The following is a 19421-nucleotide window of genomic DNA, read 5'->3' as shown; positions in this document are numbered from 1 at the left end:
TGATTTTAAGTAATAATTTTTGGTTGGATAGTCAGTATTGTACTGTGAGTTTAGTTATTGGGAGTTTAGTAATTGGGTTAAAAGTATAAATAATATAGGTGTTATTTTTAAATTGGATTGTTTAATTTTAAAAGACTTTGTAACTAGCTTGATTCACTTCTATTTTGTTTGGTTTTAGCTGGTAGCCAGAAGTGCTGCAGAACTCTGTACTTTAGATAAGATTTAATATACAATTATGCTCAAACACAATAAAATTTGTTTGTGTTTTTAATCCTGACTCTGAGTGAAGACAGAAAAAAATGAGGACAAGCCACTAATTACAAATTTTACAAGTTACCTTCAACACCCCAAGGCTTTGCTCCTTCCTGGGGTGCAGGACAAGGAATGCCTTGCCTTAAAAGTAGAAACTGTTACCCTGGTATTTAAATCCAAACAGATCACCAAGGATTTGAGATGTTACAGCAGCCACATTCATCATGGTAGATGGGAATTACAGAATTTCATAGAGCACAGCAATATTCACTACATACAAAATACTCACTTATATACAATATTCACTATTTACAATATTTGCTACAAAACCCTTCATGGTAGAATTGGAGTTGTTTTAGCCCAGATTGTTCCTTTTTGACAGAAAGACACCAGGATTGGGATATTCAGGGATCACAATCCAAGGTTTCCATCTGAACTTCTCCCCTTGGGACAAGCAGAGCATGTGACCCCAGAGGGAAGGACCCTGCAGTTCTGTGCTCCCTGGAGCTTCTCCAGAGTAACCCTTTCCCCTTTCCCCTTTCCCCATTCCCCTTTCCCCATTCCCCATTCCCCTCTCCCCTTTCCCCTTTCCCCATTCCCCTTTCCCCTTTCCCCATTCCCCATTCCCCATTCCCCTTTTCCCTTTCCCCTTTCCCCATTCCCCTTTCCCCTTTCCCCATTCCCCTTTCCCCTCTCCCCTCTCTCCTTTCCCCATTCCCCTTTCCCCTTTCTCCATTCCCCTTTCCCCTCTCCCCTCTCTCCTTTCCCCATTCCCCTTTCCCCATTCCCCTTTCCCCATTCCCCTTTCCCCTTTCCCCTTTTCCCCATTCCCCTTTTCCCCATTCCCCTTTTCCCCATTCCCCTCTCCCCTTTCCCCTTTCCTCTCTCCCCTTTCCCCATTCCCCTTTCCCCTTTCTCCTTTCCCCTCTCCCCTTTCCCCATTCCCCTTTCCCCAGCTCTGGCCTGGGCAGACAATTCCTCTCCCCAGCCCATCCTGGGGGATTTTGGGCAAAGGGAGGAAGCTGCCACCTCTCTCCTACCTGGAACCACAGATTACAATGATGTGTAGGGATACTTCCCATCCAAGTATTTGCTTTTTAAAAAAAAATCTGAAAATTATGACCAAATTATGACCAAAATTATGACCAAAACAGGCAATTTACTCTAGAAGCAGAAGAAGGAATTTACTCTGGAACTCTACAAGTTCCAGAAAAGCAAAAGACAAGAATAACTCACTAGAGCTGTGCCCAAGTTGCAATTCCAGGCACACTCCTCATGCAGGGAATAAGGATTAGATCAAAAATCAAATGCTCAGCTCTCCTCTCTGGTTTTGTTTTGCAAACAGTGACTCAGTGAGACACTGCACACTCATCTGCTGAGGGAAAATGAAGCACATAACTGGCACTGAGACACAGGCACTGAGAGCCACAGGACACACACACACACACAGCACTGGCACACCTCCAGCCCACTGGGGCTCACTGCTTTTGCCTGGCAAAAAAAAAAAAAATAAAATTTCTCAGCAAAACTATTTCAGAAACATCAACTCATTCCTTGGGCAGGAAGAGCAGCAAGGAATTGTGGATTCTTCCATGTTATAGGAAATGGGCATTTGGTGCTTGGAGACTGGAGTCACATGGAGCTTTAAGCCTGGAGTTTGGATCCAGGGATTTTGGGAAGGAATTCTTCATCCTGGGGGTGGGCAGGGCTGGCACAGGGTGCCCAGAGCAGCTGGGGCTGCCCCTGGATCCCTGGCAGTGCCCAAGGCCAGGCTGGACAAATATTTAAAGGACAGTGGGAGGTGTCCCTGCCATGGCAGGGCTGGAATAAAATCATCTCTAAGGTCCCTCCAACCCAAACCATCCCATGATCCCAAAATAAACAAGTGACCAGTTCCATTTCATTAATTCCTGTATCAATAGGAATTATTAGATCTCTAGGCTGAGATGTTTAAAGAGAACAGAAGTTTCACTCCTTCAACCCTGAGACACAAAGAAGTGACCAAACTTTCAACCTTGTCTCACTCACTTCATGGCCAAATCCACAAGATTATTTTATGTCATAAAATCACATTTGAAAGGATACTTGAGCACCAAACAAGCACCAAGTGCTTCTACCCAGACATCCAATACTACAATTCAAGTGATCTGATTTCAAATATAAATTACATTTTGTAAGCCTGAAAGCTGTTGGTGGAAATGCACCAAATTCTATTCTGTATTTCCAAGTCCAAAGGACTCATCAGAAGGAACTGAAATCAGTTGTTTTGGAGAAATGGTAAAAAGATTCAGCAGAAAAAAAAAAATCTTATTTATCTCCCTAATCACTCCTATGATATTCAGACACACAGCAAAAATGATGTAATTTAACATTTGTATAAAGTATTCACTTATGACAGAACATAAAAACATGGAGACAAATCCAGAGTATCCTGTAAACTGCTGTGGTTTGGAAAAGTTGCCTGGTAAACTAAATGACCTTGATTAAAGAATTTGTAATTTATTTGTTTGATAAAAATACATATTTAAAAGGCATCTTGACCTATTCATTTACAAGAAACCTTTATGATTATTTGAGCTCAGATGTGGTGGAATTGTTGGGACACAATTTGAAATATTTCCAGTTTCACTGTGAGCATTATCCAGCTGCCTGAAAACCACAGATGGCACCACAGGACACACCCAGGAACTGAGACCTCAACAAAAAGTTCTTCTGCTATTTAGGGAAATTATTAATTCAGTATTATTTACAAACCAATTTCTACCTATTGTCAATGTCAGTCACTTTTCCACTGGTGGCTCCTAAAAGTTGTCACAGATTTTTGATTTTTCAGGTGATTGCAGGTGAGAATTATGGAAATTCATAATGAAGTGGTTTGGAGTGATCAGCTAAGAGAGAGGAGTGTTCCCTGTGGGGGGAGAACTGCCCCTGCACACAGCTCCCAGCAAACCCACGTGTCTGGGGCTGCAACACAGCACGGGCCAAAATTCTGCATTCTGTCCCCAGCTGTTCACCCAGCTGTGGCAGTGATCCTGATCTCTGTGGGGATCTCTGCTGTTCATGTTCCAGCTGTTCACCCAGCTGTGGCAGTGATCCTGATCTCTGTGGGGATCTCTGCTGTTCATGTTCCAGCTGTTCACCCAGCTGTTGCAGTGATCCTGATCTCTGTGGGGATCTCTGCTGTTCATGTTCCAGCTGTTCACCCAGCTGTGGCAGTGATCCTGATCTCTGTGGGGATCTCTGCTGTTCATGTTCCAGCTGTTCACCCAGCTGTTGCAGGGTTCTTTCTCTTGCCCACAGCCCATCCTCCCTCCAGGAGATCTCTCCTGTCCATGGCCATGCAGTCCCAGGGCAGGGCTGATCAAATTCCATCATCCCATTGGGAGATGCTCCAGCCAGGGCAGGAGCCGAGCATTTCCTACCCAGATCAAAGGGGAGATTTGGAACAGCAGAGCAGCCTTTTCCCACTGCATCCCAGAGGAAAACCAGAGCCTTGCACATCATCCCTGCAGCTTTGGAGGAAAACTGCACCTTGTGCAGGAGCCCTGCTCCAGCAGAACCACATCTGGCACTGCAGGAGGATGGGACTGCACCAAGCCCTGAGTGACAGGGACACAGCTGGATTCTCACCCTGGCACTGCTTTTCTTTTTTGTATCACTGTATTTTTATTTTCATTTTCCTAGTAAAAAACTGTTATTCCTATTCCCATAGCTTTGCCTCAGCTAGGATGTTGCTCAGAAAATCCCACTGACAGCTCAGAAACCCCACAGGCAGCTCCTGATCTGCTCCTCCTGGCAGGTGAGTCCCACAATGTCCCCAAAGCCAGAGGAGATTTCTGCCTTTCCCAAAGAAGAGTCTCCACAGCTCCTCATCAATTGATTGAAACCAATTTTCCTGCAAAATCATTTCCCTTTAGTCAAGGCATTCCTGGATTCCTGGCACATGCTGATAAATCTGTGCTTAATGGGCAACTTCCATTTTTAATTGTTGTCACATTGTTATCTGTGAAATGCAATTCTTTAATATTTAAAAGAATTTTAATTGAATTTTGAGTGATTGGTTTGTTGGTTTGGGGTTGTTTTTTTTGCTGCTGTCACAATACCAAGACTGTTCACCCCTTTCCCACTCATGTTTAGGTAATTTATGATCAAACCAAACACAGGCACTGATTTTAGAATTAATATCCTTTGGTCCAATTTATCACTTTTAAAGGACTCCATTAAAACAAACAACATCCAAGAAGCACAACATGCTAAGATAGATCCAAAAATCACATATGAAGAAAAATGAAGCAAGGTTTAAACCTCAAGGATTAATTAAGCAAGGATTAGACCATTCCATTTCCTATTAAATATAAATTGTTCCCATTTTGTTTGTTCTGTGTCTGACTCTGCAGAATTTCTCCCCTTCCATCCTCCTTGTCTCCTTGGGAGAGTCATCTTCAAATAAACCTTAAAATAAGGCCTGACTTTTAATTTTTCCTATCATTATTAATAACTCCAATTTAAACAAGCTATTTGTTGCTTAAATTCAATCCCATCTAAATTTTTGATTTAATCCCAGTTGATCAACTTTCATAAAACCCCATGAATGTCTCTGTCACAATTTGTGACACCTTGCAGGAAATTGAGCATTTTTGGTCAGCTTCCAGGAGAACCCACCCCAGTGGAATTAGCACATAAATACATTCTATTTTTGGAATATTTTGGGTTTTTTTTAATATATTATATTTTTTGAATATTTTATGAAAAAAATGAATGCTATTAAAAGTTTGCAACTACAGACTGATTTCTAATTTCTCTCTGCAGAACCCTGACATTGCTGGTGCAGAAATACAACAAAAAAAATCACAGTTTTAACAAAGACTAAACAGTAAAGCATGAAACCACAAACCACAGGGACAAGCAGGAGCACACAGACAGCAGATAACAATTCTGGGTGGCAGTAGAAAATCAAGTCTCTTTTATTCAAGATTTCCATTTGAAGTCCTGATTCCAGCACATTTGCTGACCTCATCCTGCACTTCTTGGATGCAAAAGCACAGAAATTGATAATTCAAAAACAGAAATTGATAATTTCATTTTTGTCATCATAGATTCAGAATCAGGGCTCAAATTTCCTCCTGAAGAGACTCTGCAGGTTAAATTGTTTCAAACCTTGAGTTTGAAAGCTGAGCAGCATTTTCTTAAAAATAAATTAAAATTAAATAAAATCCTCAACAGACACATCTGAGAATGCTCCCCAAACTGACATTCTCAATCATTTCAGTTCATTTTTTTTTTTCCCCATGATCAGGTTAGAAAATAATTAACTACCCATTCAGAAAGGCTTAATGAGTCCTGTGTTACCTTCAGCTGATTATTGAAAATATCAATTTCCTGCAGTTTAGATCTGGTTTCTTTCTCCACCTCATCCAACTGCTCCCGGAGCTGCTGCCGTGCCAGTTCCTTGGCTTCCAAAGCTCTTTTGATGGTGAGAAGGGAATCCCCTGGTTTTGAACACATTGTTAAATCACTTTTTTTTTTTCATTCATGGAACAGTTTAGAAAAGAACATTATCCCCATTTTCACCTTGCAGCACAGCCAGAGCAGGCAGGGGATGTGCTGGCCCAGGCCAGGCTCTCCCCACTGTACTCACTGTGCAAACTGTTCTGCTGCACTTGCTTGAGCTGATCATTGAGCAGCTGCTTCTCTGGGATCAGCCTGCCCAGCAGCTGCTGGGACTCCTGCAGCAAAGAAAACAAGAGCACAACCAGGGGTAACTCCAGCCACGACATTTCTGCATTTCTGCTTTAGTTTTTTTTTCCTCAGTGAATGATGTGTTATTGATTATTTCCCTCTTTGTATTGTATGTGTTGCTCTGTGTGTGTGATACCCCACAGATCCCAGACATTCTGTGCCACTCCACAAGAGTGGAAATATCAAATTGATCTGATTGTCATTGAATATTGAACTTGGCTTGGAACTACCCAAAACTGAGGGCACAGAGACAAATTTAAGGACATGTTCTAATAAGCACTTATTAAATGTTTAATTCTGATTTTAATAAATGAAACACAGAATCCCCAAATCCCCGAGGCTGGCAAAGCCCTCCCAGCCCCTGCAGTCCCAGCTGTGCCCCATGGCCACCTTGGCACCCTGAGTGCCACCTCCAGGTGCCACCTGCAGGGATGGGCACTCCAAAGCTCCCTGGGCAGCCCCTGCCAAGGCCTGAGCTCCCTTTCCATGGGGAAATTCCTGCTGCTGTCCAAGCTGAGCCTGCCCTGGCCCAGCCTGAGGCCGTTCCCTCTCCTGGGAGCAGATCCTGATCCCCCCCCAGCTGCACCCTCCACTAATAGTTCATTAATAATATTAATAACAGTGTTAATGATCAGTAACTTAAGTCAGGAATAGAAAGACAAATATTTAAAGGAAGAGAAAATAAAGACTTTCCTTTCTAAGGAATATATTCTGGCCAAAAGCCATGAAACACAAACCCTGTGGGATGACAATCCCTGAGTCCTCAATGTCTCCACCCAGAGCTCTTGGAGGAGGATTCTGATCTCTCCCACACTCAGCACGTGCTGGGAAGTTTGTGACCTGCTGACTTACAGGGGTCCCTGCAGAAGATCCTCTCCCTTTGGAGGATCCTATAAATGTATTATTTCCTGTACAACTTTCCAGAGCATGAAGTCTCACCTCACACACTTCTCTGAAGCCTGCACCTCCCAGCTCAAGTTGTCAGAACAGCTTCAGCAGCACGAGGTGAAAGAGCAGCTGAGTATCAACATCCCCTCCTTCCTACAAACCCTGCAACTCCTCTGGGCAGTTCTCTGGAGCTCTGCAGGCCTTTGGGGAATCAAGCAGCTGACAGCTTCCATTTGTCATGGAGGATTGCAAACGACATCACTCATGCTAAGAATAAATGTCCCCTGATCCCTGAACAGCACAGTGAGCCCCAGGGCTGTCGTGGGCTCCCCTGGATCCCTGGCAGTGCCCAAGGCCAGGTTGGACATTGGGACAGTGGGAGGTGTCCCTGCCATGGCAGGGGTGGCCCTGGGGGGGATTTAAAATCCATCCCAACACAGGTCACTCTGTGATCCCACAGTTGCATGAAAAGTTTTCATTTTGGTTCCAAGAAGCCAGGATTGAGAGCACTGCCATGGCTTTGGGCTGCCCCAGCTTCCTCCTGCCAGACCCTGCTGGGGCCCTGCAGAGCCCAGCTCAGCTCTGAGCATCACACAACAACAACTGGGGTCCACAAAACACCCTGAGACAACACAGCACAGCCAAGGACCTCAGGAATTCACAATTAGCAAAGCTGCAAAATTCAGATTAACTACAGACTGGATTATGAGGAGCTGCAGGTGTCCCTCACTGTGCAGGGTCTGACACAGCAGAGCTCTGCCAGCCCCTCAGGGAATCCCAAAAGCTGGAGACCCCAAATCCTCCCCTCACTGGGGCAGCCCCACCTCCAGTGCTGGGATCTGCTCTGGCTGTCTCAGGAAAAGATCAGGAGCTGCTGGAAAATGTCCAAAGGGGGGACACGGGGATGGGGAAGGGTCTGGAGGGGCCCCACGAGGTCACTTGGTCAGTCCAGCCTGGAGCAGCCTGAGGTCAGGGACAGCACCCAGGGAGAGGCTGGAGCTGGGCCAGGAGGGATTTAGGATGGATTTTAGGGCAAGGCTCTTCCCCCAGAGGGTGCTGGGCACTGCCCAGGCTCCCCAGGGAATGGGCACAGAGCTCCAGGAGCTGCCAGGGATGCCCAGGCTGGGATTGCTGGGGGGGCTGGGCAGGGTAGGGCAGGGCTGGGTGATCCCTGGGGGTTTATTCCCACTCAGGATATTCCATGACTGCCATCCTGGGACTCTCATCTGCCTGGAACAAACGGGAACAGCAATATACACAATTTATACACAATTTATACACAATTTATACCCTTGCTCTGGTGGGAGGTTCCCTGCCATGGCAGGGGGTGGGTGAGCTTTAAGGTCCCTTCCAAACCCAACCCCTCTGTGATTCTGAGAGTGCTGCAGAGTGGGCACCAACATGAAACAGAAATTCTCCTTCTCCAAGTACAAAAAAGCACCACAGGACAGCATTAGAGGGTGGAATGTGCTCACAACATCAGCTGCTCTGTTTGTAAAGGCCAGGACACTTCCAAACATCCCAGATTACTCAATGCACCAAATATTTTGGGGAGTGTGTAAGGACAGAGAATGCCAAGGGATCAGCAAGGGCAGGTCCTGTTTCCTGAGAGCACAGACAACCATGGAATAACCTTGCAGCCAAGAACACCCCACATGGATTGCACAGAAATTAATGGCATCAGAAACTCTGCAAACTCGTGCAGCAAGAAGTGGCCAAGAGTTGAGTAATGTCCCACATGGCAGGGAAAATCAAATCCCAGCTCCTGCCCCTTGGACCAGGGAAAAAAAAATCTCTTTAAATCACCTGGGAGCCAAAGGAGGTAAAAATGATCCCTGCAGGTGCTGAGCAAGCCCCAGGCAGCACAAATGTGTCCCAAACACAGCCCAGGAGTTTGGAGAGAGCAGGATCCCTCTGGGATCCCTCTGGCACACATCTCCATCAGCAGCATTAACTGGGACACCAATTCTTCCACAAGTTGAATCAAACTGCATCTTGGAAGTAATTAATGAGGAATAATTATTGCTCTGAACTAACTCATCTTCCCACAGGAAGTGTCAGATGTGTTAAACTAAACTGTTTCCAGTGAAGATACAAAGATAATGACAATATTGACTTTTCAACCTGTTTGAGAGTTTAGAGGATGAAAATCTCTTTTTATAAAACTCATTTACATCTTTAGTCTGTCCTCTACAGATGAGATAGGAAAATTCACAGGATATCTGAAATAATAATATTCTTTTTCAGGAAACAGCTTTAAGGTTCTCCCCAGACAAAATTTCTAAGTAGTGACATTTTCTGGGATCACAACTGGGATAAAAACACCTCAAGTGACACTAAGGGAAATATCAGTGGTGGAGACCAATGAGAGGCATCACCACACAGCCACAGCTATTGCTGCCAAACCTCCTCAAAGCCCAAAACCCAGGAGAACAAATGCCAGGGAAAGCAGGAGGGAAGCTGGGATGGAACAACAGGATTAATTTTAAGCCAGGTTTCACACCTCAGCCTCACAAGTGTGAGATTCTTTGTAGAGGTACAAACACATTGTGAGCCCCCATGACCAGCCAAGAATTAATTTCAAGCCCTATTTAATAAAGAGAAAAATTCCTAAATCAAACACTACATTAAAAAATACTTACAAACTATAAAGAATATTCTTTCACCAAAGGCAGACACCTACTCAGCTCCAACTCTAATTTCCAACTCAGAAAGGCAAATGTCAGGCTTAGATCAACTCCCTGGTTTCACTGGGCACTTCCCTTTTGAAAGTTCATTATTTTTCATAATTAAAAAAACGCCAACAAGCCACTTCACTGCAGTCAGTTCTTTCCTCCAGCACAGAAACACTAAAACATACACTGGACAATTAATTTCCTTCTCCTCATCCCCAAAAACACGTGCAGGCAAAGCAGGAGCCCAGCAGGATGAAGGGATGACCCCAAACATGCCCTCAAGTGTAGGAAGCACTTCCAGGAGAGCTCTGAAGGAGCTGAATTTACAGGAATGCCAAATTATGCACAGTGATCCTTTAAGTGTGAGCACAGCTCATTGCTCAGGGTATGGATGTTTTGAGGAGGTCAAAATTCGAGGCTAAGAATAAAATCAGAGAAGGTTTTCTCACCTGTAGCTGCTGCTGCAAATGGGTGATTTCTGCAATTCTGAGCTCTCTGGATTTGTTTGTACTTTCAATTTCTTGTCTTTGGGTCGACAGCCGACACCTGATATCCTGAAGCTTCCCCTCCAACTGGTTTCTTTTATCATTCTTTAAAACAAAGAAAAAGATCTATTTTATATATATATATATATATATATATATATATATATTTTTAGTCAAAGTCCAAACATTTACCAAAACATTTGGATCTAAAACCAACTTTTACTCCATATTTAAAACAGAAACGAACAGCAAACAAGCACAGCCAGGGCAGAGTCACCACCAGGCTGTTCCTGTGTGTTTGAGCTGCACCACCAGCACTCACAAGAGCTTCCAGCTCGAATTCCAGCGTTTTCTTCTTTGCCTTGAGCACCACGATGTCCTCCTGCTCCTTGTTCCTCTGGTTGAGCAGCTCCTGCCGCCGGTTCCGCTCCCACTCCAGCTGCCTCTGCCTCTCCAGCTCCCTCTTGGCAGCCTGGCATTCACAAACAAACATCTGCAATCCCAGCACCGTATTCCTGCTCTGCTACCATGCTATGGACAGGAGGCTGCTCAGTGCCTGCAATGCAGGAATTCCCTGCACAGCACAGGGGACTGCACAGAAACCCCCCCTGTTCTCCTGTTCCCTTGTTCTGTTTGTTTTCTTGTTCTCCTGTTCCCTTGTTCTCCTGTTCCCTTGTTCTGTTTGTTTTCTTGTTCTCCTGTTTCCTTGCTCTCCTGTTCCCTTGCTCTCCTACTTTCTTGCTCTCCTACTTTCTTGCTCTCCTACTTTCTTGCTCTCCTATTTCCTTGTTCTCCTATTTTCTTGCTCTCCTATTTCCTTGCTCTCCTATTTTCTTGTTCTCCTATTTTCTTGCTCTCCTATTTTCTTGTTCTCCTGTTCCCTTGCTCTCCTCTTCCCTTGCTCTCCTGTTTTCTTTTTTTCTTGTTTTCCTGTTTTCCCAGGTCCAGTTTGCTGGTGTAACAGGTTGTTTAATATTAGGACTGGGAGAAATCTCCAGGACATTATACAAATCTTTTCCCAATCTCCAATATCAGACCCTCTGTAGCTTTGCAAACAACAGCCAAGTGTTTCTGTGCTGAACCTAGCACGGTTTGGCAATGGGAGCAAAAAGGAGATTTTGGGGTTAACCAGGGTGAGTTTCCCTTAATAAATTAAAGGCCAGGTTTTACCTGGTTGGGTGAAAGTTATCCCTGCCTGTGGCAGAGATTTGGGACTGGAGGATCTTTAAGGTCCCTTCCAAGCCAAACCATTCTATGAAATAAAAACTCCTCCCTGGAAAATCAAGAATGCCACAAGTTTTTCTTCAGTCATTCACACACCTTTTAACATCAAATATAGTAATAACAGTAATAATAATAATTATTTTTAAAGAAGTGAGAGGTCAAGAGCATGTTGTCCTAGATGTCAATGTCTCATCCATTCATTTCACAGCACAAATGAAGCAAAAATTGTCCCTTCCTTGCCTTGAACACCTCAGAAATTTCAGTTCCTGCTTTAAAACTTTGCTCCCCACCCTGGCAGCAACACACTTGAGTGCCCAGTGCACACCTGGGATCCCTCCCAAGCCAGGGCACAACCCCTCCCTGTGCTCCCCTGAGTGTGATTTATTTATTTTTTTTGCCAGTGTTGGGATTAAATGTTTGAGAGATGGTATTTTCACTGGGGATCAGTGCTTGCCAGCACAGAAAAGTCCAAACCATTTCATTTCCAGGGTTCCAACACCTGGATTTACCTTGTTGCATCCCACAAACCTGGAATTTTGAGCTTTCTGGCACTGCCCCCCTGCAGAACACTGCTTTTGATTTGAGACCTTGGAGAAGGTTTTTAAATCTGAGTGATGGAGTTAAAATCAGGGCTGTGGAGTTCAATAGAAGTGTGTGATTGCACATGGGGAAGGGTTTGGGATTTGGGGTTTTTATAATACAGTCACAGGGATGGGACAAGCTGGAGGTTCCTGAGCATTGCCCCATCTTCCTTTTCTTGCTCCTTCTTCGTCCTCGTTTCCAGTTAATGATTTTTGGTTAGATAGTCAGGGCTGCACTGCAGGTCACAGGGGTTTGGTTATTAAGTAAAAAACAGAAATAATAGAAATCTTAACTCTTTATTGGACTGTTGTGCTTTAAGACCTTGTAACCAGCTAAATTCAGCTCCAGTTTGCTCACTTTGAGCTGGTAGCTAAAAGTGTAGCAAAACTCTCTGCACTTTAGATAAAATTTAATAAACAACCAAATCCAAATGAAAAATTCAGCTCCTTTGTGTTTTATTAGACAGGAAACTATTAAGTTTCCTATCCCTTTTGTTATATACTGGTTTGCCTTCAATAGGAATTTTTCTGTCTGGAATCAATGTTGGCTATGTTGGATCCCACAAACCTGGAATTTTGAGCTTTCTGAGCTTTCTGGCACTGCCCCCCTGCAGAACACTGCTTTGGAGCTGAGCCCTTGGCCAAAGCTCCCAAATCTGAGTGATGGAGTTAAAATCAGGGCTGTGGAGTTCAATAGAAGTGTGTGATTGCACATGGGGAAGGGTTTGGCATTTGGGGTTTTTAGAATACAGTCACAGGGATGGGACAAGAGGGGGGATTTGGGGTGGGGTCTCTGTGGGTGCTCATCTTCCTTCTCCTCCCTGGTTTCAGGTTGTGGTTTCTGGTTGGTCACTCAGTGTCACACTGAGGGCCAGGGGAATTTGGTTATTGGGTAAAAGGATCAATAATACAGGTGTGAATTCTCTATTGCACTGTTTGGCTTTAGGACACCTTTAGCACTGGATCCTGCTCCGTTTTGCTCACTTTTAGCTGGTGCTTAGAGGTGTTACTGAACTTTCTTTAGGTAAGATTTAATAAACAACCAAGCCCAAACATGAGAAAATTCATTTCCTTTGTGTGTTTTTGAATCCTGGCTCTGAGTGAAGGCAGAAGAGACTGAGACAAAGCACTAATGAAGTGGTGCAAACATCCATCACTGTTACAACCTCAACAAAAACTCCAAGTAAAAAGTAAACTCTTTTAATCTCTAAGTAAAAAAACCCTAAGTTTACACTCTAAAGAAGACTCAAAGTAAAAACTCGAAGTAAAAGCAAAAGGAAATGAAAACAAGTCTGTGGAGGGAGCAGAAACCATCTCTGAATCCCTAGGGAGGGCCCCATGGAAGAAAATATCTTAAAATAAGAAATTGTTTGCTTACAGTGACCAATACCAAGAAGTATCTCACCCCCCTGCAGACCCCTGTGTGATCTTTCTCTAATTTTAGTGGCCCATTTTCCTTTTAGATAATTGGTTCCTTTTTCCCCTGAAGTCCTTTGTAGATTGGTTAGTTACAGAATTCTGTAATTTATTGGTGCAAAATACAAAACCCTTAAACCCTTTAAAAAGTCCTCTTAAAACCCCACCCTTGGGATTTGCTGGACAGGACCCCTTCTGTTGGGAAGGGTGAGGATTTAACAGAGGAGTTGTGCAGATGTACAGAGGATTCTGTAAGAATGAAAGTTTTGATATAGAAGAACAGAATTGCTGGGCCAGTCTGACTGGGGAACGAGAAGGCAAAGAGCAAAGTGAGTTGGGAGGGGCTTTTATGGCTTAGAGCAAAGGATAAACCCACCTCAAACAAAAGATGTTTTTACCTAACAAAAGGATTTTCACGGGCAAACAAGAAAGCCAATGCTGCAAGTGGAGAAAAGATCTCAGAAATCTCCACAGCAGAACAATCCCAAAGTTTACCATGTGACCACTAACTGCAAAGATTGGCTGTCCCTGACATAATGTGGTGATTTCAGCAGTTTGGATGGGCTGTGTGTCCATGGAAAAGGTGCTGGGTGTGATGCTGATTGGCAGCCATGGATTCAGATGCTCTGCAATGAAAAGTTCCCAATGCACTGTAACCAGAGCTAGAGGGGCTCCAGGACACAGGGCTTGGCCACAGCCAGCAGCTCTGGGCTCCCCCAGCACCCCCAACTGCTGTCACCTGGGCTGTGCCACAAACAGCATTTTCAGAGCTGCCTGAAGCCTCTGTCTCTCTGTCAGACTCTTACACCTTTCATAGGAGAAATAAAAACCCTGGAAGCACCTTGGCAGCGTTTCTGTTCCTCTGCTGGCTCCGAGGCCACATTGCAGCCTGATTTCTATCCGGGCAATGCCTGCCAAGTGTCCCTGGGCAGTCTGGGCTCTCACAGAGGCAACAAACACGAGCCCTCAATGAAATCCCCCCCCAAAATCAAAGCACAGCCTCACCTCCCTCCTCTCGATCTCTTTCCTCCTCTCCTCCTCGCGCTGCCTCTCCAGCTCCCGTTGTTTTTCCAGCTGTTTCTCCAGCTCCAGCTGCCGTTTCCTCTCCTGTTCCTGCCGTTCTCGCTCCTTCCTCTCCTGCTCGGCCCTCTCGAGCTGGGCCAGCCTCTCCTGCTCCTTGCGCTGCTGCTCCAGCAGGGCCTGCCTGCGCTTCTCCAGCTCCAGGTTCCCCCGCTCAAAGTTCTCCCTCTTCTTGTCCTCGAACGTCACTTTGAGCACGGGGTGAAAAGGACAGGGAGAAGTTAGCTCTGAACTGTCGGGGAAGTGTCAGGAAAATCAATTTATAAACATGTGGGCACACACATTCACAGAGCTGGGGAATCACAGCTTGGAAATTCTCTCCAGGCCTGGATTTCTCCTGACTCTCAGCTCCATTCCCAGGCTGACAAGCTGACTGCAGCTTCAGTTAGGGAGGAGTCTCCCAGGGTGACAACACGGTGACAAACAGAGTGGAATTCATCACCAACATTAACCCCTGGTGTCTTTCCCGTGGGACACATCCTGAGGTGCTGTCCCAGGGATGTTTTTCCCAATTGTCCCATGAGCTCCTGTCCTGTCCTGGCTGCACTAACACACTTTAAATCCGGGCTGGCTGTACAATAAATTGTTTTTTTTTCCCCAAAGAGCTCCGTGGGTGTTGCTGTCCTTTCTCTCTCTTTGCAGCACAGAAACTACATAAACACCAGAGGTTTATGTCTAAAAAGGACACAGAGGAATTCTTTTTGCTGTATTGGAATAAAGGGAGAGGCCATGGTAGAGCCCTGGAAAGGGGTTTTAACCCTTTAAGTGAGGCAGAAATAAGATGCACGGCTCCATGGTCGTGTTCCATGACAGGAAGAAAGAGCCAAGTTTATTCACAAACACACTTGGTTTTATAGCAGGACTGCAACTCCCAGAGTAGAGAAAAGGTGATTGGTTCAGAGAGAAGACACCCCATTGCCAGGGCCTGGGCACACACCACAACAGGTGTTTGATTTTGTTATTAATTCCTTTTTATTGTGACCAAATGATCACCCTGGGAGAAATTCTCCCTGGCCTTGAGCTGGACCAGAGCTGAGAAGCTCCAGCTTGGAATATTTTTCAGGCTGTAATTTTCTTACTTTCTCAATATGTGTCCCATACCATGGGACATTCCCCTGGGATCTCTCAGATTTTTGGAGGACTCAGCCTCCTTTTTATCCCAATTTCCCATCCACATTTCCCTCTCTCTTTCCCCATGGGCTGAGGTCCTTGAGAGGCACAGACTTCCCTAAGATTCCCCTCTAATGTCCAACCCTCCCTTTTCATTTTTAATTCTTACAGAATTCATGGCTTTCCCCCATTGCTTCTTTCATCTTTCAATACCCAATTTCATTGATCAGCAGCCCCACAGTTTGTTTGTAAAGGCAAATCTCTTTATTTCCATTATCAATCAGTGCAATCCATCCCATTGTTTCTTTTCTCTCTCAGTGCTGGATTTATCTCCCAGCAAATCCCCAGCTCGTTTGGAAAGACAAATTTAACATTGCTCTCAGAAGGAGAAGGATTGGACAGGAAGGTCTCACAGATGTGTGTGTGTAACAGAAACATCTTTGAATGTAGAATCTGAAGAAGGAATAGAAATGAAAACAAGTTTTGATATAGAAGAACAGAATTGCTGGGCCAGTCTGACTGGGTAAAAGAGCAAAGTGAGTTGGGAGGGGCTTTTTTGACTTAGAGCAAAGGATAAATCCACCTTAAATAAAAGATGTTTTTACCAAACAAAAAGATTTTCACAAACAAAAAAGCCAATGTTGCAAGTAGAGAAAAGATCTCAGAATTTTCCATTGCAAGAAAACTGAAAAAAACCTTCCAGCTTAAACTGTAACATTCTAACCTTTAGTGATTGGAGTTTAGTACCATGAATGTGGCAATGTCAGCAGTTAGGACAGGCTGTAGGTGATAGTGAAGGTATTGATTGGTTGTCAGGTATTCAGATGCTCTGCAATGAAAAGTCTAGAATGCATTGGAACCAGAACTAGAGAGGCTTCACACAAACCCCCAGCTGTGGCTGACAGGTGTGGGCTGGGCTCTTGTCACTACCTGGGAATTGCTGCATCCTCTGGATACAATGAACAGCATTTAAAATAATAAATAAATTGCTGGATCATTTGGATACAATAAACAGCATTTTTAAAATAACAAATAAATTGCTGGATCATTTGGATACAATAAACAGCATTTTAAAGAGCCTCCATCCCTCATTTTTGCCTCTTACATCTGACTTCAAAACAAACCAACTGTTGGGTTTTGTTCTCTTCTGACCCAGAGATGGGGCAACTGAGAGGTGTTTTTAAAAGCTTTTATTCCATTTTCAGTCTCATATGAAGGGTTATAATTCACACCATCACAACCAAAAGCCAACTATTTCTTAATTACATTATAAGTGTTTCTTACAGTGCATCTTTCTTTATGAAAGGTGCATCTTTCATAGTTCATTTTTTCCAAAGCATCTAGTCTTATCTGAAAGGCCATCCTAAAAATGGAGACATATTTCTCTCTTTACAAGGCCTTTTAAGCCCAAACTGTTTAACTAAAAGCAATTATTTCTTAATTACAACACATTATAAACGTTTCTTGGCTTATCAGCTTTTGTCACATCATGCTGTAAAATGCCTTAAAGCCAATTATCTAAAATCACCCCTCTGGATTCTATCACAATGCATTTTTCATATTTCTATTTCTCCAAAGTATCTAGTTTTATTTTCAAGGCCATCCTTTGAAACTTTTTTCCAGCTCCATTTCTCTCTCCACAACATCTGTCCTCTCCCATGGCATTTCTGTGTCAGCATTTCTTATCTCCAAGTTTGCACCCAGATGTGTGAGCCTTCTGTCAGATCCTAAAAACTCTCCACAAATCCATTTCTCAAATCAACCATAAAAATAAATCCAAAGGAGTCCCTGGCAAAGTGACAGGAGCTGCCAGCAGCAGAGGATGCACCTCTGGGGGGGAGGGAGAACAGCTCCACAGGGGTTTAGCTTTAGCACTGACATTGCTGATCCTCATGCCTTGGGTTTCAGCTTTTATATCTTTCACAATCTCTGCTGCTTAGTGTGTCACTCTGAAACTTCATGTGAGGTGTCAGTAAATTCTTTTCACAGGGCAGTGACAAAACAATTCCTTCCCAGCTGGAGAGTCAAGGACAACTGGCACCCAAAAATCATAAAAACAGCGAGGGAAAAGGGGCAAGGCAGGGGCTGAGATTTCATAGCCTGGGGCTGTGGTTGGATAATTGACCCCAAGATGAACCAAAACTTATAAAAATGTAAAACTCGTGACCAGAATCCATCTGGGATTTGATTTGGGTGTAGCCCTGGCCGGGCTCTTGTACTGCCCAAGGTGAATCCTTCCAATAAATTCCTATTTTCTTCCTTTCAATAAATTCCTATTTTATTCCTTTCAATAAATTCCTGTTTTATTCCTTTTGCTCTGTCTGGTCTCTGTTCCAGGCAACAATCCCCTCAAAGCCACATCCTCAGCAAACCAAGGAGGGAATTCCCATTCCTCAGGCCTCCAGCTTTCTCCACAAAGCTCAGCAAGTGGGATAATTTAGACAAACCATTCTCCAGCTGATCCTCCATGAGGACACTGATGTAGAATTCCTCTGTACATTGGATAATAGCAGCAGTGCAAGAGCCAACACTTCCATTAGTGCAGAACAAAGAATTCAGCTGCTGACATCATCAAAAGGCCATTATGCAAATGACCAGAACTTATTTAAAGTTGCTATTCTCATTAGATTACTCATTATTATCAGGAAAAGAAATGGTTTAGGTTCTTGAGCAGCTGAGCCCAGGAGGTCTGGAATGTGCAGATCCACATCCTCACCACCTGCTGTCCTAAAAGAACAGTTCCTCACTTCCAGCACAGCTTCCCTGGCATCCCCCTGCAGTCCCAGGGACTGTCCTTCCTTCCTCCCACTCCTCAGCACCTCCACCCAAACGATTCTTTCACTTCACCTTCTGTTCCTTTCCACACCCTGTGTGTCCCATTCCCAGCCCAAAGTCCAGATTTCTCTCCCTTGGATGGCCAGCTTGGACATTTTTGGGATGCAAGGCCAGGGAGAGCCCACGTTGCCTTCCAAGTGTTCTCTCCCCCAACATCTGAATTCTTGTCTTTTCCAGCTTGTGCCCCTTTCCAGCTGCCCATTCCCTCTTCCTTTAGTTCTTTCCCTGGAACTGAAATCTGCATTAAGCCCCACACTGTTACAGCTCTCTGTGGGAATGCTGGGACCTCTCACAGAGCCCCTCAGCCAAGCTTTGCTCCACCTAAGCCAGAGGATGAAGGCAGCAGGATGTTTTCCTTGCAATCCCATTCCAGGGCTGCAAAGGGCTGCTCTTCCCATCTCCAGTGCCACCAAACCCAAGGATCAGGCACAGGAATGAACTGGAGCCAGCAATGCCCTGGTTGTGCCTCTGACCTGTCCCAAATGAAACCTCCCAGGCTGTGTCCTGCTGGGAAACCCCTCTGGGAACAGCACACTAAACATCCCTGTTTGCCCTTGCTCACCTGGTAATTTCTTTTCCAGTTGCTGCTGTTCTTCTTCCAATGCAGGTTCTTCTGGTAACCTTTGGTCTACAGACACTGAACTGGCAGCAGAGATGCCACTGCCAGAACGGACCCTTCTGCCAAGGAAACAGCAATTGCAGGAGCTTAACAGAGCCCAGGCCTACCCAAAGGGTTTATAATTGAATAATGAGATCAAATTAAATGCAGTGATGTCATGTTTAATGGTACTCAATGGTCAGTGTTGCCCAGAGGGTCTCACTCAGGCATTGCCTAAGGAGAATTGGATATTTCAGGATCCCAGCAGTTCCCTGGTGAGCTGAGAACCCCAGTCCCAAATTCTGCTTCCTGGTGGGTTCAACCCTGTCCCCAAGATCTCTCACTTGGGGGGAGATTTTTCCCCAATCAGTCTGGGTTTGGGGAAATGCTAACTTAGACTACAGCAAAAACAGCAGAGACAGAGGAAGAGCTCATTATAGCCAAGCTAAAAGCAAAATCCCAGGTGGAAAACACCAAAATTGGGAATCTTTAGGAGGATACCTGAAGAACACAATATAAAAACATTTATTTCCAGTGC

At 44.6% G+C, this 19421-nt stretch overlaps 1 protein-coding gene across 3 annotated transcripts in view; it reads right to left on the bottom strand.

The window, feature by feature from the left end:
• ITSN1 (intersectin 1) overlaps window positions 1-19421 on the bottom strand; it is a 111358-nt gene that overhangs the window by 48821 nt on the left and 43116 nt on the right. For all 3 annotated transcript variants that reach the window (XM_088160509.1, XM_088160510.1, XM_088160511.1), the window contains 6 exons: window positions 18848-18963; window positions 14266-14528; window positions 10362-10511; window positions 10004-10144; window positions 5891-5978; window positions 5602-5741 (listed from right to left, as the gene is read on the bottom strand). In XM_088160509.1, the coding sequence (XP_088016635.1) occupies window positions 5602-5741; window positions 5891-5978; window positions 10004-10144; window positions 10362-10511; window positions 14266-14528; window positions 18848-18963 (898 nt within the window). The remainder of the gene's footprint in view (window positions 1-5601; window positions 5742-5890; window positions 5979-10003; window positions 10145-10361; window positions 10512-14265; window positions 14529-18847; window positions 18964-19421) is intronic.

This window comes from Sturnus vulgaris, chromosome 2 (assembly GCF_052056855.1).
Source record: "Sturnus vulgaris isolate bStuVul1 chromosome 2, bStuVul1.hap1, whole genome shotgun sequence".
Taxonomy (NCBI): domain Eukaryota; kingdom Metazoa; phylum Chordata; class Aves; order Passeriformes; family Sturnidae; genus Sturnus; species Sturnus vulgaris.
The sequence above is the reverse complement of the archived record's forward strand: the minus strand, read 5'-3'. Positions and strand labels throughout refer to the sequence as shown.